Source organism: Emydura macquarii, unplaced genomic scaffold (genome assembly GCF_026122565.2).
Source record: "Emydura macquarii macquarii isolate MOO-44397 ecotype Brisbane River unplaced genomic scaffold, CSIRO-AGI_Emac_v2 contig_212, whole genome shotgun sequence".
Lineage (NCBI taxonomy): Eukaryota > Metazoa > Chordata > Testudines > Chelidae > Emydura > Emydura macquarii.
Window position 1 is genome coordinate 14,048,642 of NW_027130349.1, and position 26,085 is coordinate 14,074,726.

The following is a 26,085-nucleotide window of genomic DNA, read 5'->3' on the forward strand; positions in this document are numbered from 1 at the left end:
CTCAGTTAGCTTGTGATCCACTATGACCCCCAGATCCATTTCTTCAGTACTTCTTCCTGAGTAGTCCTTTCCCATTTTGTATGTGTGCATTTGGTTATTCCTTCCTAAGTGTAGAGTACTTTGTCTTTGTCCTGAATTGCATCCTGTTTACTTCAGACCATTTCACCAGTTTGTCTAGATAATTTTGAATTTTAATTCTATCCTCCAAAGCACTTGCAATCACTCCTCACTTTGATATTGTTTGCAAACTTTATAATTGCCCTCTCTATGCCATTATCATTAATGAGGATTTTGAACAGAAGTGGACCCAGGATTGATCCTTATGGGACCCCACTCGATATGCCTTTCCAGCTTGACTGTGAACCACTGATGATTGCTTTCTGGGAATAGTTTTCCAACCAGTTCTGCACCCACCTTATAGTGGCTCCATCTAGACTGTATTTCCCGAGTTGGTTTTTAAGAAGGTCATGTGAGACCAAAAGCCTTATTAAAGTTAAGGTATACCATCTACAACTCTCTCTACCACCACACCTCCACTCCCCAATCTATAAAGTTTAAGTTGTCAAAGAAAGCTAATAGGTTGGTTTGACATGATTTGTTCTGGACAAATCCATGTTGACTTTTACTTATCTTCTAGGTGTTTACAAATTGATTTTCTAGGTGTTTGCAAATTGATTGCTTGATTATTTACTCCATTATCTTTCTGGGTACTGAAGTTAAGCTGACTGGTCTGTAATTCCCCAGGTTGTCCTTATTCCCCTTATTGTAGATTGGTACTATATTTGCCTCTTCCAGTCCTCTGCAATCTCGCCTGTCTTCCATGAGTTTTCATGGATAATTGCTAATGACACAGATATTATCTCAGTCAGCTCCCTAGAGTATTCAGGATGCATTTCATTAGGCCCTGATGACTTGAAGACCATCTAACTTGTCTAAGTAATGTTTAACTTGTTCTTTCCCTATTTTAGCCTCAGATCCTATCTTATTTTCACCTGTGTTCACCATGTTAGATGTCCAGTCATTGCTAACCTTTTTGGTGAAAACTGAAACAATGTCATTTAGCACTGCTGCCATTCTCACATTTCCTGTTGTCTTCCCTCCCTCCCCCCATTGAGTAATGGGCCTGCCCTACCCTGTCCTTGGTCTTCCTTTTGACTAATGTATTGGTAGAATGTTTACTTGTTACTCTGCCTTTAGTTAGGTCAAGGCATAAAAATGAGATTAAACTTTCTAATTTTGTCCCTACATGCTTGTGTTTGTTTATATTCATCCTTTGTAATTTGACGTAATTTCCACTTTTTGTATGACTCTTGAGTTTCAGATAATTAATGATCTCTCTTGCTAGTTGGTGGAGGGGTTAAGCCATACTTTCTTTCCTATGCGGTGGGATAGTTAGCTCTTGTTCCCTTAATAATATCTCTTTGAAAAACTGCCAACTATCTCAAATTGTTTTTTTCCCCTTCCTATGGGATCTCGCTTACTAACTCCCTGAATTTGCTAAAGTCTGCCTTTTTGAAAACCATTATCTTTATTGTGCTGTTCTCCTTCCTACCACTCCTTAGAATCATGAATGCTATTGTTTCATGATCACTTTCACCCAAACTGCTTTCCACTTTCAAATTCTCAACTAGTTCCTCCCTATTTATCAAAATCAAATCTAGAACAGCCTCTCCCCTAATTGCTTTCTCCACTTTCTGAAATAAAAAATTGGTTCCAAGCATTCCAGGAATTTGTTGGATAATCTGTGTCCTGCTGTCAGCTTGTTTTCTAGATGAAGGAAGCTGTGTGTTTCCTTGTATGATCTGATATACCAGACTAATCCTTTGATTTTTTTAAGCATAAACAGGACACCCCTGTTTTGATTGTTACTTTCCTATAGGTTTCCTTGTAGTTTTTGCAATCTTATGCCTGGTATCTGGCTTGGTATGCAAATAGGCATTCATTTTAAGTCCTACAATGTACAATGCACATATGACCAGGCAGACAAGTGTCTGCTACTTCCTGTCTGAAAAGAACATGTCTAAGGTCTATCACCATTTGGTGCCCTGAAAATTATGTTCTTAAGTTTAGATACACAACTTCTTAAATATTATTCTTACATAGATTTCACAATGATTCTAACCACCAGTGGGTTACTGGCTCTTGGTAGAAACCTTATATGCACTCCTTTTGATTAACTTAATATGCATGTATCTAACCCAGGGGATCCCTCTGATACCGTATGCACTGTTTGTGCCCCCTGCCAGTTGGCACCAAGCGGTTCCTGGGTCACAGGATGTAAGAGATGAGAGGCTTCCATTGAGAGAGCAGCTGTAGAGGCAATATAAGATGAAGACATCCTGGTTTCTGTGAGAGCTAGGAGCTGGAGGAAGCAAAATATGAAGAGATTGTGTATGAGTGAGATGTCTCTATGGATGGAATGGGCATTCCAGAGACTGTAAGAGAAAGATAGCGGGATGGATGTGAGACTAGGGATGGTGGCACCGGAGGGGTCGAGATAAGAGTGGGAGTGGGTGTGGCAGGTGGAGGGGATAGAGGTGGAAGGAAGTCCAGGGTTGGGACAAATGGCACCAAAGGTGAGGAGGAGGCAGAAGGAGGTATGTGTGGATATAGGCTCTGGATTAATGCTGGTGGGAGGAGGGGTTGATGCCATGGGGGTAATGGCAGATGGATGAGAGAAAAATAAATTTGATAAATGCTGAGAAAGTAATGCTTTCGTAGCCCCCCTCAGGAAGCTGGGTTCAGTGCCTTTCCCTTCTGAGGAAGAAGTGGACCAGCTGAGTTGTCACTTGAACATTGTATGTGGGGAAACCAGGAACTGATCAGCTCATCAGGTACTTTTGCAGCCCCCACCCCTCAGGAAGCTGGAGTTTATATAAGGGGCTGTGGCCCCGACTAGGGTATGTCTATATTGACGGCGGCACTATTTGAGCCTCCAGATCAATTCTGCAGGATTGGTTGAGCAGCAGTGGAGACCCGTCAATCAATCCGGAAGTCGACATTGTTAATCCACTCCAACAAAAAGAGTAAAGCTGCATCAATAGAAGGGCATTTTCCATCGGCGCAGCGTAGTGGGGATGCCGCAATAGGTAGAAGTTAGGAAGTCGATGTGAGATATGCAAGCTACTCTATATAGCTTGCGTAACTGCTGCCGAATTCGCCAGCAGTGTAGACTAAGCCTGAGTCTCAGGCCTCACTGTTTGGGTTTGCAAAGGATGACATGAGGTCCTACCGATGAGTGCTTTCAACAGAACTTCAGGGGTGTGGGAGTGGTGCATCCCAAGAATACGGGTATTTGAACAATCTGCTTACCAATAATTACTACTCTACCCTCTTTTTTCTGTTTTTATAGAAGTGCATACAAAGGAACATCCAGACTCTGTGTCAGCCACATTCACTGTTGGTGAAATGGAGACTACAGCAGGAATAAATAAAAACATAAATACGCAAACTGCTGCTGAAAGTAAAATAGAGGTACCTCCATGTATTTATAATATAAAAGTATGGGGAAACTCATAATTCACTGAGCTGTGTCCATTAATTAAAATTAATAAGATGTCAAATGTGAGCTTTCACAATGAGCCATTGTTTTTCTCTTCTGGAAAGTAGATCATATCAGATGGTGCTGATCAGTTCTCAAGCAGCAACAATCTCTGACTCTGTTCAGGATCCTTTCATACTAAAGAAATTGCCATTTGATCACAATCTTGTTTCTCTCCCCCTTCCCAACTGTCTGTGAGGCTTCTTAGTATGTTGACTCACTGCTGTCTACCTGTGGTGGGAGGGGAAGCAGTCTTTAGTCTGCTATCCAGAGCTTTAGGTTCAAAATTAAAAGGCATGTCTTGCCTTAAACATATTTTCTAAGGAAACCTTTGGTCATTAGCAGCTCAACAAAGCTGTTTTGGCATTTAGCATTACAAAACCAAAATAAGTATGTGGTTTGATCTTGAAAATAGTGAACTTTGAAATTAAGTTAATTTAAATTAAGTTAATCTCAGGGCTCTTAACTTTTTACCTGGTGATTAGAAGAACCTCTCTGCAGTTAATGTGTGAGGCAGAACAGAGATAGTATCCCAACAGCACCCATGCTGGTATATTCACAGATATGGGAAATCCCCTTTCCTCCTCCTCCTCCTCCTCCTATGAATCCATTATAGGAAGGCAGAATGGAACTAGACTCCCAGTAGCTAATGAGCAGTTTTAGTTAGCATTTGGCTGATCAGGTGTTGAGGACCGCAAGTTTAAAGACAGGCCTGACTGAGGCTGTCGTCTGCCTGTATGTTGCCAGTACTGTTAGTGGTTGTTAACCTTGCCTTCCTAATATCCCCTTATCCCTGCTAGATGCTTATTTCCCACAGAGTCTTGTTTCATATACCACATCTAGCCCAAACTTCCTACTTAGCCACCTTACCCATCCAGTGTGTGTGTGCGCAATATCTGTCTGCCTTCTAATCTCCTATCCAATTTGTTCAATTTCCCATTTAGCTCAGGCACCCAAGAGTAATTTGGTCTGGTCCTTCTCTCGTGATATTTATATTTAGCAAGTGGGAGACTTGTCCAGCAGCACTGTTTTCACAAATCAGGTCATCTTTCTTTTGAGGACAGTAGTGCTAGATTTCAAATACAAATCCCCTCCACAGAGTAAATATTGCAATGGAGGAGTGCAGTTGCCTCTTATTCCTTCTTGTTGGTGCTTGAGATTGGTTAACAGACATAGCTTTGCCCATTTATTTCCATACATTCATTAAGGATGGGCAGGGGAAGACCAATCTGGAAACAAGACTTGGATTTATTTGTGGAGAAAGCTCTGTTCTTTGAGTATCGTTCCCTATGTGTATTTCACTGTGGATGCGTATGCACTCCATGTCCCTGAAGTTGCAGAATTTTTGCAAGCAGCATGCATTGGTCTGCGCGTGCACCCTGGCTCTCCTCACACCTCCAACAGAGGATATAAAGGACCGACTTCTCCAATTCCCTCTTACTGCCTCCTGGCCTGGGTCAGAACCTCTAGTGTCTGGAGCTGCTGCTTCATCATTCTTCTTTGATCTGTAAATATTTCAGAGTTTGCCATTAGTGCAGTTTGTACATAGTTATTAATAGATTTAATAGTTTTAGTAAGTTCATGATTTTTAGCAGAGTTTTTCCTACTTAGATTCCTTGTCTCGGGTGTCCCTCCTAATACCCTGTTACAGGTATTGGACTATATCTAGAACTCTGGGCTTCAAAAATTATTTCCTGCCCTATTTCTGTCTCGGTCAACAGCAACCATTAATGCTGTCTGTACAGTCTTGGGGAGGCACATGTTGCAGCTAGGTGCAACATCTGCTCTTTCCTACCTTTGAGGTACAGGAACTCCAGCCTAGAGAACACCTCAAAGACAAAGCCATGAGGCTGCAGTTAGACACAGACCCAAGGACTTCCCATATATGTCGGCCAGAATCAACATGGAATGTGCCTCCCACCACAAGGTCTGACTCTGAAATCCTCAGTCATATCTACCCAACAGAGCTTGCTGGCTAGATATGTGCAGCTGCCGGCTAGCCATGGAATAAACCTTATGTCCAGAAAGATCTAGCTTTTTACTATCCATATTTTTCAGGGTGGAACCTGCCTGTCCCTGCCTATCCCTTTCATTGGCAGCTGTTACCAACAAAGACCCAGAGTAGGGGTGGGTATAAAGACATTCAAACCCCTTCATGGGAACATATTTCTTCTCTTCCTACTTGGATGTGGGAGGCTGGGGTCTGCCACAGTGTCTACACCGGTTTCAGCACTCCCTCATGAGCCAGGAGGGCTACCCTGAATGGGGCTGCTGTTGCCAGGATGTTGAACAGGTCATCCGAGGGCTCTTTCAGTTCCTCCACCTTAAGCCTCCGATTCATTGCCACATGTTTCAGTAGTTCCTGATGGGACTTAAAATCATCCATTGGGATGGTAGTGGAGGGTCCTGCCACAGCTTCGTCTGGAGTAGTGTGGTAGAGGTGGAAGAATAGGGTCATACTCCTTTGTCGGTATAGCCTTGTCTGGGTCCTCTGTAAGGTTCTCTTCCTGGTCTGAGTCCCCATCTAGCTGCATGCCCTGTCTCTGGGCCAGTCTCTAACCTAATAGAGTTAGTAACTCTAACACACAACAGCAAACAATTGAACTATGTACACTAAGAGAAAAAGAAAACACTAGTTGGAAGAGCTTGCTGTAACAAGAAAGTGTTCCAGCAGTGTCACAGGCAGTAAGAAGGAAGTGGGGGGGGGGGGCCGGCAGCGCCCTTTATACTGGCCAATTTGTGCACTGCTGTGAAGGGTGTTAGAGCCAGCCCTACAGATATGCCTGTTTGGCTGAAGATCCACAGTTTGGTTTAATAGGTTTTGAAATTATTTTTTTTTTTTTTTTTTTTTTTTTTTAAATAACAAAGAACATAGGTTTAAGTGATTACAAGTAAGAGTGAAAGAGGAAGGAAACAACCAGTAAAACACACACTTTTTAATGACTCAATCTTAATTCTAGCAAGTTACAATAAGCCTTTTTCTTGCCTAAGCCTTTTCCTTACTTACATCAAGTTATCGACATCCCTACTCCTCCAGACCTGGGAACCCAACTATCATACACTAGAAGGATGCTGCACCTGTCATCCCATCTGTGATAGATGAGAAAATGTCTTTTTTTCCTTTGCCTATATCTTCTCAGCTCATTGACCCTCTTTCAAGAGATAAGAAGACTTCCTGAGGGTGCAGTCTGCATCCCCCACTGAGATTGTGGTCATCTTCCCCCACTTGCTTGCTAGATGGCTTTGTTTACCTTGCATGTAAATGTACTTTCCATAGTCTCTGATCATACCTTGCTTAATTTACATTGGAGGCAGTCAAGGTTGCAAAACAACATTCCCTTGTCTTGGACAGACTGGGCTTAGGCACTGTCTACCAAACATGTTTTAAGAACATATTTCCAGCTATAATTCTTTATACATCACCCATACGAACATCACACAGTATTAATGACCAGCATATTACCAATTTGCATATGACACATTACATGACACCTTTTAGATACAGATTGACACATTAATTGCCCAAATTCACTGCTATCAAGACTGATGCAAGTTATGGTGTGGTGTATCCTTTGCCAGTTGGTAGATGGGCTTCCTGGTTCACACACCTATCTATGAAAGTTGCGTTCCTTATGGCCATCACCTCAGCCAGAAGGGTAGGTGAGCTTGGAACCCTAACAATGGATTCACCATACATTCAATTCCATTAGGAGAAAGGTGTCATTACGACTACATCTGAATTTCACCCCAACATACTTTTGGAGTTTCGCTTAAACCAGTCAATCCACTTAGCTGTGTTTTTTCTGAAACCACAAGCATCTGAGGAGGAGAGGAGACTTTCATTTCTCAATGTTCAGAGAGCCATGGCTTTTTATCTACAAAGGTCAGAACTAATCAGAAAATCACCTAGACTGTTCCTTGCCATAGCAGAATGACTCTGAGGTCAAGCTTTATCTTCCCAGAGGTGTTCTCTAAATGGATCTCTGTCTATAGCCTCCTCTGCTACCAGCTGTCACATCTTTCTTCCCCTTATGAGGTAAAGGCTCATTCTGCAAGAGAACAAGCAACATCAGTGGCATTGCTTCAGGAAGAAGCTTTACTTGATGTTTTCAAGGCAGCTATGTGGAGTTCCAAACACATGTTTACAAGACATTAAGATGTAGTACAGGACTTCTCCACTGCCTCTTCCTTTGAGACCATGATCCCTCAAACAGTTCTGCTGCCTGAATCCTTCCACCCACAGTGTAATATACATCGGGAACAGCACTCAAAGAAGAGAAAGTTACTTACCTTATAGTAACTGGAGATTCTTCAAGATGTCATCCATGTCTGTATTTCACTACCCACCCTCCTTCCTCTCAGCTTTGAATCATTCCTGGAGTCACTGGAGAGAAGAAACTGGAGAGGCCATCGGTCTGCTTTGCCCGTTATACCTTCAGTTTGAGGCATGAGGAGAGCAAGGGTGCACGTGTGGACCAACAGACACTGCTTGTAAGTATTCTCCAATTCCAAGGACATGGAGTGCATACTCACCTACAGTGGAATACAGACAGGGAACTTACACCTCCAAGAACCTCGGTTACTATAAGGTAAGTAACTTTCTCCTTTCTCTCAGGCAGGGACAGGAGGTATAATGAGGCCAGCTGGTGAGCATTAAAGGCTCTTTCTTTATTCAGCTTGTGCTTTTGGCCTCTCCCCTCTTCCTTGTAAACTGGCACGTTTCTGTGTTCTGCTGTCCCGGTCTTAATTATCTTAAGTCTAGTACCAGTTCCTGAAGTTGAATTCATAGGAGGCATGGAGAGGACTTTCTTTAACTGTGGAGGCTCCCAGGATACCTTCTGTACCAATTCTTATAAAACTTAACAGTTTGGTGCTTTCATTAGCTCTTTTTTAGACACTTTCTGAAACTCTTGTACAGAATGGATCTAACTATTTACAGTATTGATTTTTGTAAACATACTACATAATGTTTGTGCCTGATAATATATTCCAACACATTTACAAGTAACTCGCAAAGTTTATAACTCATGCTAAGGCTGAAGTTATTTTTAACTAAAAGTTGGTTAAGCTTGTATTTCATTTTATTTCATTTTAGGAAAGACTTGATAAAAGCAAATTTGAAGACAAGCTGCCTGATCTTACAGATTCTATCCTGAGCATGAGCACAATTGCTTCTGCTATTGCTAATGCATCTGCTAGTGCTGAGCCTTCCCAATTAGCTGCTATGATAATGGCACTTTCAAATAAAAATAGAGAGAAACTGTTCCTTCCTGAAACTGGTAAAGATACAGACCTCTCCTTTATTAATCCGCTTTTATCCAGCAATGAGGAAAAGCCTAATGGGTTTAATATGGAAAAATACCTTAAAAAAACTGAAGAGGCTGGGCATGAAAGTGAGCCTGAAAACATTACGAGATATGATGCATCTGTCCATGACCTTATGTGGGATAGCTCTTTACCATATAAACATAAAAGTCAAGATACTCTTGCAGCAGAGTTGCTAAATAGTAATCTTATGAAGCAAGGAGGAGCGAAATGCCTTCTGGATTGTACAGAAAGCTTATATGAAGAAAATGACACCCAGGATTCCTCGTGTGCATCTGACTTTCCTGAGAATAAAAAGAAAACTGTAAACAATGCTAAGCATTTAAAAAAATCATCTGATTTGATAATGGGTAAACATCCACAGCCAAAGAGAACTAGCCTTACTTCAAATGTACTAGATGCAGAAAAGACATCTAGTGAAAATGAGACACACAATTTTTTGAATGCACCTGCAACAAAAAAGGAGATGGTGTGTAGAGGCAAGTGTGCTTCAGTAAAACAATTTGCTAGCCAAACCAATAGCCTCCCAAACTTACATATTAACTATTCCAGTGAAAGTAAAGGAACAACTCATCATGTTCCTAGATCAAGTAATGACTTAGTGAAGAGAGAAACTGTTGAAAGCACGGTGTCAACCAACAGCTTAAAACTTGTCCAGCAGTCTAGTATTCAGTTACCTATAAGTCATACCAAAGCAAAGTCTACTCAGAAACTGAGCAAAGATGAAAAGAGACAAGGTGGAAAAATGCAAAAAAATATCAGGGAGGCTAGTCTTGCTTGCAGTAATAATGTAAAACATGTGACTTTTGAAAAGCCTTCTGTGACTTCCCCAAGAAGTATTGGTAAGTAAATGTATAGCCTCGATCCATTTCTTAAATGACCTGTTTGAAAGCAGTCCTGTTACTCTCATTGTATTTCAAGAGATTATTTTGTTAACAGATCAGAAACCCTTGTCTTCTGAATGTGACATGCAGTCTTCAGAGGATGAACAATATAGCTTCAGACCCTCAACTTCACCACTAATTCATTCTTCTCCCAGTGAAGCTTCTGGAACAACTCTTTCAGGGTAAACTTTTTTTGATGGGGGAGTGATGAACTAACATTTTTGTACACCCCTATTTATGCTGAATTTTGAGATATCTACCTGAAAAAGTAATGCCTGAACTCAGTCTGTTGTAGGCTCTTGTTTCAGTAATGTATATCTTTAGGGTCTTCAGTTATAAGTACCTGTAGTCTTTTCAAATATGCAAGTGGCAGGAACCTTGAGCAATAGTTGGCTTTCTATATTTCCCTGCTGTTTTGAGCAGATCAAGACATTGGATTGGAATTTTGCCTTTTCCACTTACACCCTTACAGGGGTGTTATGCAACCAGCCTGCAGATGAGATGCAAATCTAAAGCTTGACTTCGTATACCAGTTTTAACTGTTCTGTGGCATTGAGATGAATGGGGCAGTTTGCACATCTCAAAGGTATTTTTTTCAGGCAAAGTCAAGCAGACATTAGATTGCAGCCAATGCAGTATTCATGGGCTTTTAAAGTTTTATTAGTACCACAGGGCTGGAGCCTTTTTTAATGACAGCTCAGGTTCTAACAACTGCAAAATTTAAATTGGGATTATAAGCTTGGGCCTACAGTACCTATGACCTGGCCCTGGTCAATATATAGTCCTAAATTAATATCCTGACCCATAGCTAATGATATGGAACATGGTCCTCTCAACAAAACAAGTATGAAACCCTTACCCTCATTTTCTTTTGTTTTTAATAACTATTAAATAGTCACTTTGTTTAGAATTAAAACATTAATACTATATGTATTGTACATGCTGTTAATTCTCAGAATTATGTATGCAGCATTTTCCAGAAGTTAATATACAATTTTGGATGAATAATCTATTTTATGCTGTTTTTATGTAAAGCAAGATATGAAATGTATAGCTTTGGGGTTTCTTGATAAATAATATTGTGATAAAATTGTAGATAATTTATATAAAAGCTTTCATAGTTGCTCCTCCCTTGCTCTCTGGAACGCTGTTCTCCATGTAGAAGATGTAAATTTTAGGTGTGAAGTAAAAAATGTTGGGTGCTCTTTGGGTAAAAATCTATTACCGTTGGTCTGGATATTGAAGAACACCATATGGAGTTAAATGTAACTCAAGAAATACAAGCCTGCTTACAATCAAGGCCTTATCACGCCATAGCAGTTTGTTTATTTTTTGTTTTAGGTTCTTAGACCATTTCCATCATCATAGTATCAGAGTACCCAAACTTCAGCTTTAAGGCTCAAGATCTGCCCTTGGCAACCCAAATGTATATTCTGTTGAAATTGAGGAATTGTGCATACATATCCAATGGCAGAATTTGAACTGGTACACAAATCATAAAAAACACAAGTTTTACTATTCAAAATTCTAGTGCTGACCTAGGTATCTTTGGTGGTTGACCTAGCCAATCATTTTTCAACACTAAATAGTCTACAGATTGAATTGAACAAAGCATTTGTTTAAGATAATTGAATAGCTAATAAGTAAATGGTTTCTAACTTTTACATTTTGATTTTTGGAGGGGAATAGTTGGGAAAATACAAGTTGTTAATGACATATTTTGCATTTCCTTCTCTTCAGATCTGAAACTGATTCTCCTTGCACAGCACCTTATTTTCAGACATCTGCCTGCAATGACAATACCTTAACTCAGTCAGTATGTTCAAGTCCTAGCATGAGTCGACTGACGTATGTCTCTGCAACTGACAATACCCTTAAGAATATAGCTGTCATACCTAGTTCAGCGAGACGTGGGGTAAGACGGTGTTGATCTCTAGTCTAAATTGTATGTACAAATATTTTTTAAAAGTAAATTTCATTAAATTGTCTTTGAGATACTTTACATTTTTATGAATTTGCTTACAGTTTAACTTTTAACAGGGGCTTTAAAATGTAAATTTAATGAAAAGTTTGTAGCAATTTTTTATTTAAGTGAATAGTTGACATCTTTTACTAACAATCTGTCTTTAAAATTGACTTGTTGAGAAGGAGTTGCCCTTTTTTGCCTTTATATTAATTAAAGGAAGTGTGAGGCTTTTCCAGTTTATTTTTTATGTTGGGGAAATATTAGGTCTTGACTTACCTGTTAGGTGTCCTCCTGAGAGTGGGGAAAAACATGAGATCAGAGCACAAAAGACTAAAACCTGAGCAGTTAAATGGGGAAGGTATTTTAGTCATGGTCTAAAATTGTTTTTGCTAATATCTATTTAATTCAAACACTTATGAACACTTTAGGTATGTCTACACTGTGGTAAACCCAACACTCTTGGAGTCTTGGAGCCCAGGTCAGCTGACTCAGACTTATGGGGACTGGGCTGCGAGGCTATAAAATTGCAGTGTAGATGTTGGGACTCAGGCTGGAGCCTAGGCTCTGAAACCCTCCCCCATCATGAAGGTCTACACTGCAATTTTATGGCGCCCGGGAGCCTGAATCAACTGACCTGGGCCAGTTGTGGTCATGTTGCTGGTCTTTGATTGCAGTGTAGACATACCCTTAGAAGAGAAATTGAGATATTTAACACCTCTGCTTTTTCAGTTGAGGATTGAGGGCACTCCAACTATAGTTCTTTGAGTGCTTGCTCATGTCCATTCCATGCTAGGTGTGTGCGTGTCACGTGCACAGTTGCTGGAGATTTTTCCCTCAAGGTTGTTCATAGGGTTGGCTCTAGCGTCCTTTTGAGCTGTGCAAGTATACCCGGTATAAGGGGCACCGCCGGCTCTGCAACCTCTCAGTCCCTGCATGCTTCTATATGAAGTACTCCACCAGCACCGTGCTCTTCCCGGCACCATTCTCCATCCATGGTGCCAAGGCAGAAGCATAAGAAACAGTGCAACAACAGAGGGCACTCCCTGATGCTAAAGAGGGACAAGTGGGGAGTGACCGGTGTAGTGAGACCCTGTGTTGGGTGACTCATCCTCACCAGAACCACTGTTGGCTCCTGCAACTACACCTAGAGCACCACATCTGATCTGGGATCTGAGTCCTGGGAGCGGTCATGGGAGCGCACGCCTGCGGGCCCCTTTGACTCTAGAGGTTTTCCAGGTGGCAAAGACCCTGACGTCCCTCTCGATCCCGCTGACCCTTTAAGGCCACTTGCCAGCCAAGGCTAATTGGAATAGAAGGGATCAAGAGGTGGTGAACTCTACTGACCACTTAGCACTGTCCAGGGGAAAGCCCATCATGGTTCGGATGCAGTGATCTCCTGCCTGTTGTTGGTCACCGGTTCCATGGTGCTGCCCTGCCCAGAGATAGAAGTGGATATGGGACCACAGTGGTCTTTGAATCCTCATCGGAGTCTGAACGGGAATCCTTCGCTCCACCGAGGACATACCGGTACCCAGCCTACACACCGGACTTTGATATCAGCCTCTTGGCTGGGACATGGCCAGTGGCCAATGCAGTGTCAGTATTGGAACCTATGTGGGGTTCCCCCAGTACCAGGGGCCCCTTCCCTCTGCTCATACTCAGTGGTGTCTGAGAGGCAAGCCACCATTCCTTTCCATCTGGCACCGGACTCTGACTCAGGTACCGACCCCAGTATTGATGTCCCAGAAATGGCCTCAATGGACATGATGCAGGTGGAGGAAGAGAAGGCAGCCCTTTCTCCAGTGCAAACCTCCTCTTCCTCGTCATCCCCGGATGAGGCAATCACTGGCCTTAGTAACCTGTTCCCTCTGGAAGACTTCATGGCCCATCAAGATTTCCTGAAAAATGTTGCTGCCAACTTGGGGCTGGAAGTTGAGGAGCTGAAAATCTGCGCACAGCCTAGTTGACATTCTGGTTGCAATGGCTCCCTCCAGAGTGGCCCTGCCCGTTAATGAGGCGGTATTGGGACCTGTCAACTCGAGGGCCACACTTTGCTCCTTTACCTGCTTACTGTCTCCAGGAAGCATTTTATGACCCAGCAGCCTCCCAGGTTCATGGCGCCTCCCAGGCAGCAGCCCTATAAAAGAAACAGGCTATAAGTGATGCCAGCCCCATCTTCTACCTCAGCGTTCTAGCTGGGCTCACATAGATACCGCGGTGGGGCCAGGCACCACCTGAAGGAGCGCCCAAGGACTGCATACCAGTTCTGACTCCAGATCCATTCCCCCCTTTTGTTCTTGGACCATCTGTCACCCTTCAGCCCAATGTGGTCATGTATAACATCAGACTGTTGGGTACCCAGCACTATAATAGTTTGTTACATCCTCCAGTTTTTGTCCACCTCACCCCATCACTCTTCAGAGATCCTTCTCACGAGCAGCTTCTTATCCAGGAAGTGCAAACCCTCCTATGTGTGGGGGCCGTAGAGGAGGTTCCTTAAGACTTGAGGTAAACTCCCGATATTTCCTAAGGCCAAAGGAGGTCTACAGCCCATACTGGACCTGGGTTGCCTCAGCAAATACCTTAAGAAGCTGAGGTTCTACATGGTCTCCTTGGTTTCCATCATCCTCTCACTGGATCCAGGAGACTGGTATGCCGCCCTTGATTGATTTAAAGGACACTTATTTCCACATCTCCATCTCCTGCGAACACAGGAGATTCCTCAGGTTTGTAGTGAGTCAGTGTCACTACCAATTCACAGTGCTTTCCTTGGGCCTGTTGGTAGCCCCCTGGGTCTTCAGAAAGTGTATGGTGGTGGTGGTAGCTTTCCTCAGATGTTAAGGTGTGCAAACATCCATACCTCGATGATTGGCTGATCAAAGGCTGCTCCCAGGCTCAGGTCCAGCACAGCATTGGTACAGTACAGGCCATCTTTCAGGTGCTTGGTCCATTGATAAATGAACAGAAGTCAACTCTAGACTCAGTGCAGAGAATAGAATTCATCAAGGCAGTGCTTGACTCAACCCTGGCCAAGGCCTACTTAGCAGAGGCCAGATTCCAAGCTATGTCTTACCTGATCTCCAAGGTCATGACTCACCCACTAACGACCATTCGGGTTTGCCTCAAACTGTTGGGTCACATGGTGGCATGTACCTATGTGGTGCAGTACGCAAGGCTACATCTCAGATCCCTACAGATGTGGCTAGTGTCAGTCTACTCCCCGAGCAGACATCACTTGGACTATATTCACAATTTCGCTCCCAGTCCTTGCTTCTCTGACTTCGTGGAGAGACCCAGGTTCCATAATGAAAGGGGCACCTTTTTGCTGACCTGCATCCATCAGTAACCTTAGTTTCGGATGTGCCACACCTATGATGGGGAGCCTACCTCAACAATCTCAGTACTCAGGGCCTCTGGTCCCAGGAAGAACTCTTGCTGCGTATAAACCTCAGGGATCTCAGGATGGTATGCTTGGCTTGCCAGGTATTCCTTCCCTAGATCTCAGGCAAGATGGTGCAGGTCTTGACGGACAACACTGCATCAATGTTTTACATCAACAAGCAGGGAGGGGCTCAGTCTTCAGTCCTGTGTTGGGAGGTCCTCCGACTGTGGGACTTCAGCATGAAATACGCCATTCACCTCAAGGTGGGACATGTCCCCGCAGCTCGGAATACACTGGCAGATTGCCTCAACAGATCCTTTTCCTCTCACCCCCAAGTGGTCATTTCACCCAGAAGTTGTCAGTATCATCTTCCAGAAGGGGGCCTGTTTGCCACCAGACAGAACAGTTCTGTTCGCTGTGTGGGTACAGCAGGGGCTCCTTCACTGATGCCTTCCTGTTCTCATGGGCAGACTACCTGCTATATGCCATCCCACTGATCCCTTGGGTTCACAAGGTCCTCCTAAAAATTAAATGGGACAAAGCGAAGGTTATTCTGATAGCTCTGGCGTGGCCACACAAGCATTGGTTCGGTATGCTTCTGGACCTGTTAGGGACAGCTCCACTCATGCTCCCACCCCGCCTGGACTTGATTTCACATAACCACTGCTGTTACTTGCTTGTTACTGTTGCTTCACCTGAACCTCGCCTCCCTGCACCTGAGGCATTGTTGCTGCATGGCTGAACACAGAGGAGGAAGCCTGCTTGGAACAGGTCCAACAAGTCTTGCTAGGTAGCAAAAAGCCTTCCATCAGGCTACCTACGCAGCCAAATGGAAACGTTTCACTTGTTGGGTCTCCAAATTGAATCTCTTTCTATCCTGGTCTTCTCTGCAGTCTGTCTGCTTCACTTGAAACATCAAGATCTGGTGCTATTAAGGTCTAGTCTGTTAAGGTCCACTTGACAGCCATCTCTGCCTTCCACTCTCGAGTACAGGCCAGATCAGTTGTCTCTCACGAGATGATCAGGTTTTTAAAGAGTCTGGAATGACCCTACTCTCGTGACCTAATTCCTCCATGGGACTTTAAACGTGGTCAGGTCAAAGTTCACAGGACCTCCCTTCGAGCTATTAGTATCTTGCCCTATATTGCTTCTCTTTTGGAAGGTCGCCTTCATGATGTCAATCACGTTGGCCAGACGGATCTCTGAAATCAAAGCTCTGATGTCAGAACCCCTTTCAAGGACAAGGTCCATCTGTGCCTCCATCCAGCCTTCCTGCTAAAGGTGGCGTTGCAATTCCACAACAACCAGGACATATTTTTTTCTGTCTTCTTTCCAAAACCTTACAAGACCACTAAGGAGCGTCAGCTCCATACCTTGGGTGTTAGGTGAGCTATCACCTTCTATATTGAGAGGACTAAGCCATTCTGCAAGTCTATGCAACTCTTTGTAGCAGTAGTGGAAAGGATGAGAGGGCTACCGGTGCCATTCTAAAGAGTCTCGTCCTGGATAACGGCCTGTGTCTGGGCTTACTATGAGCAGGCGAAGATTCCACCTCCAACCATCGTGACCGCTCATTCCACAAGAGCCAAAGCTTCATCAGCAACATTGCTTGCGCAAGAACCAATCCAGGACATCTGCAGAGCTGGAATATGGTTGTCCGTTCATACCTTCACATCCCACTATGCCATCACCCAGCAGGCCTGTGATGATGCTAGTTTTGGGAGAGTAGTGTTGCAGTCAGCACATCTATGAACTCCGGGCCCACATCTGGGGGTACTGCTTTTGGGTCACCTATCATGGAATGGACATGAGCAAGCACTTGAAGAAGAAAAAATGGTTACTAACCTTTTGTAATGGTTCGTTTTTGTTGTGTTGCTCATGTTCATTCCATGATCTACCCTCCCACTCCTCTGTCAAAGTTACTAGCAAGAAGAAACTGAGAGCTGGCAGTACTCCTTATACTGGCACATATGTGCACAGCTCCGGAGGGTGCTAAAGACAGCCATCTGTACACATGGCGCGCACACACCTAGCATAGAATGTACATGAGCAACATATCTCAAAGAACAAAATTTACAAGGTGAGTAACAGTCTTTTCATCAGTTTGTGTTCAGTGAAATCAACATTTACTGAACTTTACTGATAAAAATCTAATCCTGCCAAGTCTATTACTTGTAATATTAATGTGTCATGTTTAACATCTTCTGTTTAGAGTAATAATGCTAGTGAGTTGAGCACAACAATAATTCGAGCCAGTCCAACTCCATTAGTAGAAGAGACTACTGAAAAACCTGAAGACTTCTCATGGCAAAGAAATAGAAGAGGAACATCATTAAACACTAGTCCGAGGAATGTGAATGAGAAATTAGAAGTAAATGAGTCTACATGTCCTAGCAACAAACTTGAAGATGGAGTATCTGACCATAAATTGTCCAGAGAGCGTTTGCCAAGAAGTGAAAATGAGTTTACATCTAGTCTTCCAAACATAATATCCAGTCAAAATGAAATAGGCCATGTTAACCCAACTTTATCAAGCAAGTCAAGCATCCTTCAGCCACTATATGTTCATGTTGATACACCTGTAGCTTGGCAGGATCACACAAACAAAACAAAGAGTCCAGCATCTCTAAATATGGTACCTACCTATAGTGGATTAGGTGCCTATATTCCAGTAAATCAAAACACTTGTAGTGAGCAGTATATTCCTATTTCAAGCTTCAAATCCCATGGATCTCCCTCTGAGACTCAGACCTTGTCTTCTGCAATTCCCATACTACTTTCTGGACGTTCACTTACAACAACAGCATTTGCGCAACAGTATCTGGGAAACATGCAATCAAGTGGAAATGTTGCTTTGCCTCAATATGTTGGCAGCTGCACTAGTTGTGGTCTTCCAGCAGGACTTCCTTGTTCTGGTATCCCAGCAGGACACATTCAGAACTCAGTAACAATGGGAATTCCTTTAGGTCCAAGTATTGGACCTGGATTGTTGGGTACACCTTCACTTTGTAATCCACGCTCTGCTTCCTGGAACCATATTTTAAGTACAGAATCGTACACTGGGCAGTCTACTGGAACTAGTGGGAATGAACGGTGGGAGCCATCTGGGTTTGGTAAGTTTTCTTTTCTAAACATCATAATTTTGTTTAAAATACTGTTATTGATCAAAACAGTTTAAAATGGTAATCATAAACTTAATTTATTCTAAGAAATAGAAACTTTCCATGTTTTACTGAAATACAGCTGCAGTGTTCATCTGATTTGTTGCACATACGCTGATTTATTGGACTATCTTAATTCTTTCCATCTTTGTTTAAATTTTGTGTTAAATCAACATTTACTTAAATAGCATAACCATCTCAAAGATACATTTTTAGACGTTAAAAATACTAGGTCCTGGAATTTTTCTTTCTAGAAGATTTGGTAGGATCTTTAGGGAACGTGAGTAGTGATATCATGGAAGAAACCTGCACTGCAATTCTTCCTGTCTCCAAATGAGTGAGAGGAGATGGTAAGTCAAATTCCATCTAAAATCCAAGACTCTGCATTCTGTTCTATTCCCACTGGACACTAGAAGAGTAGCTCTCAATTTCACCCTTAGTTGCTGTCCCTGCTCAGGTCTTCCAAATACTTTCCTCTTCCTCAAGCAAAAGGGGAAGTCAGGACTTAATTATTCTGAAGGGGGGGGAAGAAACTTTTGCCTTGTACTATACTTTGTTCCTTTTCTATTGAAAGAATGAAATAGGAGCTCCCAACTTGCCTTTTAGATTCTTGGACTCTAAGGTTAGACGGGACCAATATGATTATCTAGTCTGACCTCCTGCGTAATGCAGGCCACAGAACCTCACTCACCCACTTCTGTAATAGACCCCTAACCTATGACTGAGTTTCTGAAGTCCTCAAATCATGGTTTAAAGACTTCAAGGTATAGAGAATCCACCAGCAAATGATCTGTGCCCCAGGCTGCAGCAGAAGACGAAAAACCCCCAGGGTCTCTGCCAATCTGCCCTGGGGGAAAATTCCTTCCCGGCCCCAAATATGGTAGTCAACTAAATCCTGAGCATGTCGGCAAGACTCACCAGCAGGCACCAGGAAAGAATTCTTTGTAGTAACTCAGAACCCATCCCATCACAGGACATTGGGCGTATTTACTGCTAGTGGTCAAAGATCAGTTAATTGCTAAATTAGGCTGATTTCCCCCTCCTCCCCCCATCATACCAGTCTCTCCATAAACTTATCAAACTCAGCCTTGAAACAAGTTAGGTTTTTTGCTGCCACTGCTCCCCTTGAAAAACTGTTCCAGAACTTCACTCCTCTGATGGTTAGAAACCTTCATCTAATTTAAGTCTAATCTTCCTGATGGCCATTTGTTCTTGTGTTCACATTGGCGCTGAACTTAAATAATTCTTCTCCTCCCTAGTATTTATCCCTCTAATATATTTATAGAGAGCAATCATATCTCCCCTCAGCTTGTTTTGGTTAAGCTAAACAAGCCAAGCTCTTTGAGTCTTCTCTTATAAGGCAACTTTTCCATTCCTCACATAATCCTAGTAGCTCTTCTCTGTACCTGTTCCTGTTAGAATTCATCTTTCTTAAACAGGGGAGACCAGAACTGCACCCACTATTCCAAATGAGGTCTCACCCAGCACCTTGTCTAACGGTACTAACACCTTCCTATCTCTACTGAAAATACTTCATGTGATGCTTCCTAGGACTGCATTAGCTTTTTTCACAGCTACATCACATTGGCGGCTCATAGTCCTTCTGCGATGAACCAATATGCCCAGGTCCTTCTCCTCCTCTGTCATTTCCAACTGATGCATCCCCAGCTTAAAGTTTAAATAAGATAGGTCCCAAGACCAATCCTTGAGGAACTCCACCAGTAACCTCCCTCCAGCTTGACAGTTCACCTTTCAGTATGACCCTTGTAATCTCCCCTTTAACCAGTTCCTTATTCACCTTTCAATTTTCATATTGATCCCCATCTTTTCCAATTTAACTAATTAATAATTCCCCATGTGGAACCATATCAAATGCCTTACTGAAATCTGGTAAATTAGATCCACTGCATTCCCTTTGTCTAAAAAAATCTTATCTTTTGCATACCTTCCATTATTTCTTGTGTCTGTCCTGGTTCCTCTCTTAAGTAACATTAGAGGCATGTGAACACTTAAAATTGAGGATATTGTAATTTTAATCACTTACATTGTTTCTCTACATCTTTTTCTGGTTATGTGCTTTTTCAGATGAGGTGACCCAACTAAATCCACTACCTCAAGGTGAGGGTGTGCTGTTGATTTACTTCTGGCTCTGCAATATTTGCAATATTGCCCACTTTAATACGGACTAACATCTTGACACCTTTTTGACTGTTGCTCTGAATTGAGTAAATATCTTAATTGAGCTTTTTCATAATGCCTTGGTCACCTTCCTGAGCGGCTAGTTAACTTACTAGCCATTGATATGACTAATTCAGTCCATTCCTTCCAGAGTCCATTATGTAGCTCTTTTGCAGATGCACTTAAGTATAGGCATTCTGTTGCCCAGATTCCTGGCTTTGTGAGGATCTTCTAAAGGTTTTCTAACTATTCATTTGACATGGAACCTCGAGCTGCTTACAGTTCATCCAGTGATGTTTTCGGTAGGCTTTATTAACAGCATTTGGCATATTTCTCTTAGACAGCTTTGTTTTTAAGGACACTAGAATCTTGAACACTTAACTAAAATCCTCATGGTCAAGCTCATGGGGAAACAATCCCAGGAAATCTCCGACCAGTGTTAGTTATGTTTAGAATGAGTGTATATTTGTCAAGTCAGGTTATGAGCTACTTTAACTCCATGACCAACTTGAGGCTCTGGCTTAGTTACCTTTATCATGGTGCTCATGATACCAATTGTAGATACATATATTTGTAGACATACAGATATTGGCAATTAATAGAGATGGTTTTCTTTCTTAGGGCATGTGAGAGTACCAGAAGAACTGAAGTTCCCTAACGCTTGTTGTGTGGGAATTGCATCACAAACTAATCTTGGTATTTTTAATCCAACTGAACGATGGTTGCAGGTCTGCATTGGAATATTCAGTATTTCAATTAATGGAGAAAAGGTAAGCTTATTCTGTATAACTTCTAGTATAGTCCGATATTTCATATGCTAAGTACAATGAGCATAGAGGCCAATGAATTCTTAAATTCTTCCTAAACTCGTCCCCTGTTGCAGTTTTTGTATCAGACTTAAACACCACTCCTTTCCTGCTATTATGACAAAAATTCTAGTGGAAAAAATTTCTGTGCTCCTTTCAGACTAGTTCTGGCTCCTTCCAGACTAGTGGATTCTTATTTTTTTCTCCCTCTCTGAGCCTTGTAGCATGTAGCCTCTACTACACTAGTAGCTTCTTGTCAGCTATAAACTCATAATCCAATTTAAATCCCTGCATGATAAGTGGTGGAAACATCTGCCTACCAAGTTGGCTATTACATAGTGTTGCTTTAACATTTGAAACACAGAACTGGTAACTGTTTACATTGAGTTTTATGTAGTATATCACTCTTCTTGTGTACTCTGCTTTGGAACAGCCTTAATATTTTTTACTGTGTAAGCTTATATTTAATTTTGTAAAACTAGTTCTTCACATACTAAATCTGTAGGAATGGTGGAGAACAAACACAAATATGTTCATGTTGCAGGAAAATGAGGACTGTAAAACATTCCTTGTTCTACTTGTTCTATACAGTCTTATGTAATTACGATAATCTATAGGCCCTGAGTAGGCCAGTGATCTTGGTGCTGTACAAATTGAATAATCCTTGCCCCAAAAAACTGACAATATAAAATTCAGACAAGATGCAACAGTTGGATGAGACAGACGTGTGGGGAAGGAGGAGGTAATATTAAAACTATTAATCAAAAACATGATCAACCAAGTATAAGTTCACCACCTGCTTGAGCCATTGTTAAATAGCTTTGTGAGCATCATCATAGATGTAAGTCTTAAGGATGGAATACTTCTTTTTTTTTTTTTTTTTAATTTTTGCAGAAACTAACCAGGCTTATTTTTTTTAGATGGATCCTTTGAAATACCAATGTCTAGTGTTCAAGAACAAAACCATCATAGGACCTCATTCTACAGAAGAGCTTAAAATGCTTTTCTTACCTTGTCATCCTGGAATCTTCCAGTGTGTCCTCAGTATTTCATCTTGGCCAGTTTCTGCAGATGCCGAGACAATAGTCCAGGCAGAAGCTTTGGCAACTAGGGTAGTTTTGACAGCAGTTGCTGAAAATCCTATTCTACAGGTAAGATGCAGTTCGTTATATTGAACAGATATATTCTTATGTTTGCTTTTTATAAATACTTAAAGTATTTATAAAGCTCAAGTTACTTTATTTTGAAAAGGAGATGAGAATGCTTCATGTAAATGACAAGGTACCAGAAGTGGAAACTTTAACATAAGATATTTAGCAAAATTTATTTGCAGAAGGGCATCTTGATGGGGGATTGGAGACTACTGCTTAATGGGTAATTCTGGCATTGGCATTTTTCCTATGCCAATATATGGTGCACAGTTTCTCATTTCATTTAGTCTTAATAGTTGAGTGGCTAAAATATGAGGAATAAGTAACTTTTCTTCTTCAAGTAATTGTCCACCTGGATCCTCCTCCTGGTGCACATACACTCCATGTATGTGAGATTGGGTTGTTTTGGCCAATAGTGTCTGTTGTAGCCATGCCTGTGCCCTGGATGCTCTTATGCTCCTTCCCCACCTGGGCCCTTTACCCTTCATCAAGCTGGTGGTGGTGGTTTCTACTGCCTTCTGAAGAAAACTCTTGATCTAACTATTCATTCCTGTCTGTTAATGTTGATTAAAACAAGGCAAGCCTGGTTATGAAAACAACAGAAAAACCTATTCTGGAGCCTCAATTGTGACAAATCCTTGCTGTCCAAGGGGATGATCACTCTGTCCTCAGTTCTACATTATCACTGAAGTGTTCCTGTTAGAGCCTTTGTGAATTTGGGGGAGTAAGTCAGTTCCTCAACCCACTTAAGCTGTCTCAAACTGGGTCACGTTTCTGGTTCTGAGATTCTGATCCTAATGTCACAGGCATGCTTTCAAATAAAGCTGCTCAAGCTTTGTATACTTGCTTTTTGGGCATGTTGCTCTAAGGCCTCTTGCCTGTCTGCTGTGACCTCTGGAGTTACAAGTTCTCTTTTCTCACCTGGTGCTTGCAGAGTAAGTTTGTCACTAGGAACAGTCTTTGGTTTCCATCATCACTTTGGCAGGAAGTAATGGTGGTCATGACTAATTTCATACTTGGGGTAGAATTCTTTTGAAACCACAAGGTGGCATAGGTATGCTGATTAGGAGAATTTTATCTCTGACTAGGAGTCAATTATTTTAGCATACAACTTGCATCTTACACCAGGGAGAAGCCAGACATTGTCATCACAGTGGCGTATATTAATTGGGAACCAAAGAGCAAGGGATAATGACAGAACTTTGTGTAGTCCTTTGTAAGCAAAGATCTATTTTGTTTCTCTGAGCCAGTCTTTCTGCCATGGCTTTGAAATCCAGGATACAAGCAGCTCAGCTGTGGCTAGTAACATACGGAAAAATGTAAATGACACAACTTCAGCACTCTCCTGGCTTTCTGCAGTGGGGAACTTTGAGATGGATAAAGCTTTCAAGTAAAATGTGGAGAAGGTGGGGTGAATGTGATAGCCAAGTTGCAGAGCTTGCTGGCTCTGGAAAAACCTTATTCCCTCTTTGACTTTGACTTCTTGTGTTGGCCTTCAAAAATGAAGTCTGAATAGAATCATCCTAAGGTAACCCTAAACAGCCACAAAAGGGCTTGGTTTGCTAGAATTGCTAAATCTCTACCAATACAATCTTATCTTTCCTGTCTTTCCATCCTCCTCCTGGCTGTACCTTTTTACCACATCACTTAATCAGAAAGATAATTTTTGTGAGTGAGCATACATGAAATTAAATTTGTACAGATTTTTACTGTGCTCATAGTCTAAATCTGCATATTTTGATTCTTGGACACCTTCAGAACCTGGTAAATAGATTAAAACACCATATTTAAGATTCTTGTTTTACAGGATTGTCTGGATAAAAGCCTGAGGGTCCAAATGGCAGTGTATGTTCTTCTTTGTGTGATTGCTCATGTCTATTCCACTGTAGGTGAGTGCATGCCACCGTGCACAGTTCCCGGAACTTTTTTCCCCTTAGCAAACCCCGTTGGGCCGGCTCTGGTGGCCCTTGGAGTCCCACGCACATGCCGCGGTATATGAGGCACTGCCGGCCCTACGCCCCCTCACTCCCTTCTTTCTGCCCGTGATGGTTGCTGGAACTAGCCTTGCTCTCTGCAAGTACAATTTCCCTTCTTTGAATTCTTTGTTATTCGAAGTACTTCAGTTAGTTTTAAGTAGTTAAGTAGTGTTAAGTGTAGTTAGATAAGAAGTCCCTGAGGGACTAACAGCGGCTGGGTCATGCCCTGGTCACCTGAAATTAAGTCTTTCCCGCTCAGCGACCCCCACGATCGGTGCCTTAAGTGCCCGGGGGAAGAGCATAGGAAAGATAAATGTAAGATCTGCAGAGCTTTTAAACTGCGGATTCAGAAGGATGGAGAGATCCGGTTAAAAGCCCTGCTCATGGAGGCAGTGCTCCGCCCGGCGTCCGAGCCATCCCGCTCCACCTCGGTACAGAGTGCACCGCTGGCACTGGCCCTGACTCGGCACGGAGCAACATCCCCGGTGCCAAAGAAGAAGAGAGAGTGCGCGGAGCGTGGACACTTCCCTGTGCCGTTGATACAGGCCGGGTTGAGTGCAGAGATGCATGGGCCACGGCCCATCAAGTCTTCTCTGGTGCCTGCATCTTGGAGCAGGGAGCCTCCCCCGACTCCTGGAAGTGGGAGAGTGCCCCTGCCAACACCAGAGGCTTTTCAGGTGGCAAGAGCCTTGTTGGCCTTGCCTACACCTCCTCTGCCCCCCACCTCTGCTGAGAGAGAAGGGGCCAGTGTCCTGGGGAAAGCCCACGTTGGGTCCCCCGAAAGGTGGTGGAGATACCCGGTACGGGGATGAAGATCTCCCACCAGATGGCCACGGGGGTGGAGCGAGGATGTTCCCCCAGCAATCGCTCCAGGTGGTGCATCGAGCCGGCCTGCTTCGACTCAGGATGCGGAGTCTCCCTCTCCGGTGCTGACGGGGGTCCCCGGCACCAGAGTCAGCGCAGGCCAAGAGGTGGCACCAGTCGAGGTCCGCCTGGCGGTGCTCGGACAGCTCCTGCTCCAGATCCCTGACACGGAGGAGTTTGCCCGCACCGAGGTGGTGCAGAACCTGGTCGCCGTACAAGGACCCCGCACCACACAGTCCCTGATGTGGAACCCGGTCGCCGGAGTCTGGCTCGGCAATGCGGAGTTCGGAGTGGCGCCGGTCATGATCACCAAGGGGCAAGCGGTGCCGCAAGTCCTCGGTACCAAGACGGTGCTCTGGTACCGAGAGCTCTTCAGAGCACTCCTCCGTCCATCGGCACCGCTCGTGGTGACTGAGGCGGTCCTCGTCGTCCTCCATGTTGGAGGCGTCGAGAGGATGGACCCTGGAACGGCACGGCACGGCACCCAGGACCGAGGACAGGCATGACACCCCTGGTCTAGTAGCTCGGGGTCCCACAGGTGGGACAGTCGTTGGGACAGCGGGTGCCCCCACACAGCGTCACAGCAGGTGGTGCAGTCAGCTCCAGTTTGGCCCCAGGGTCAATGTCCGCAACAATGGCTTTATTGTCCAGATGGGACAGGGGCCCCAATCCATCCTGTCAGCGGGGGTTCAGTCCGTGCCTCTGGCTCAGGAGAAGGCCCATAGACACCACTCCTTGGATGAGGAGTCATACCCCATGGAGGGACCCTCTACAGATGCATCCCTTCGTCAGGTGGGGGAGCACCCGCAGGACCTCTAACTTGGGGCTGGAGGTCAAGGACTTAGTGGAGA

At 43.3% G+C, this 26,085-nt stretch overlaps 1 protein-coding gene across 1 annotated transcript in view; it reads left to right on the forward strand.

Annotated features, from left to right (window-relative positions):
• CEP192 (centrosomal protein 192) overlaps nucleotides 1–26,085 on the forward strand; it is a 211,473-nt gene that overhangs the window by 82,802 nt on the left and 102,586 nt on the right. The window contains exons 24-30 of the mRNA XM_067546060.1: nucleotides 3,353–3,474; nucleotides 8,637–9,708; nucleotides 9,806–9,932; nucleotides 11,491–11,665; nucleotides 17,311–18,211; nucleotides 21,059–21,207; nucleotides 22,164–22,394. Coding sequence (XP_067402161.1) covers nucleotides 3,353–3,474; nucleotides 8,637–9,708; nucleotides 9,806–9,932; nucleotides 11,491–11,665; nucleotides 17,311–18,211; nucleotides 21,059–21,207; nucleotides 22,164–22,394 — 2,777 coding nt within the window. The remainder of the gene's footprint in view (nucleotides 1–3,352; nucleotides 3,475–8,636; nucleotides 9,709–9,805; nucleotides 9,933–11,490; nucleotides 11,666–17,310; nucleotides 18,212–21,058; nucleotides 21,208–22,163; nucleotides 22,395–26,085) is intronic.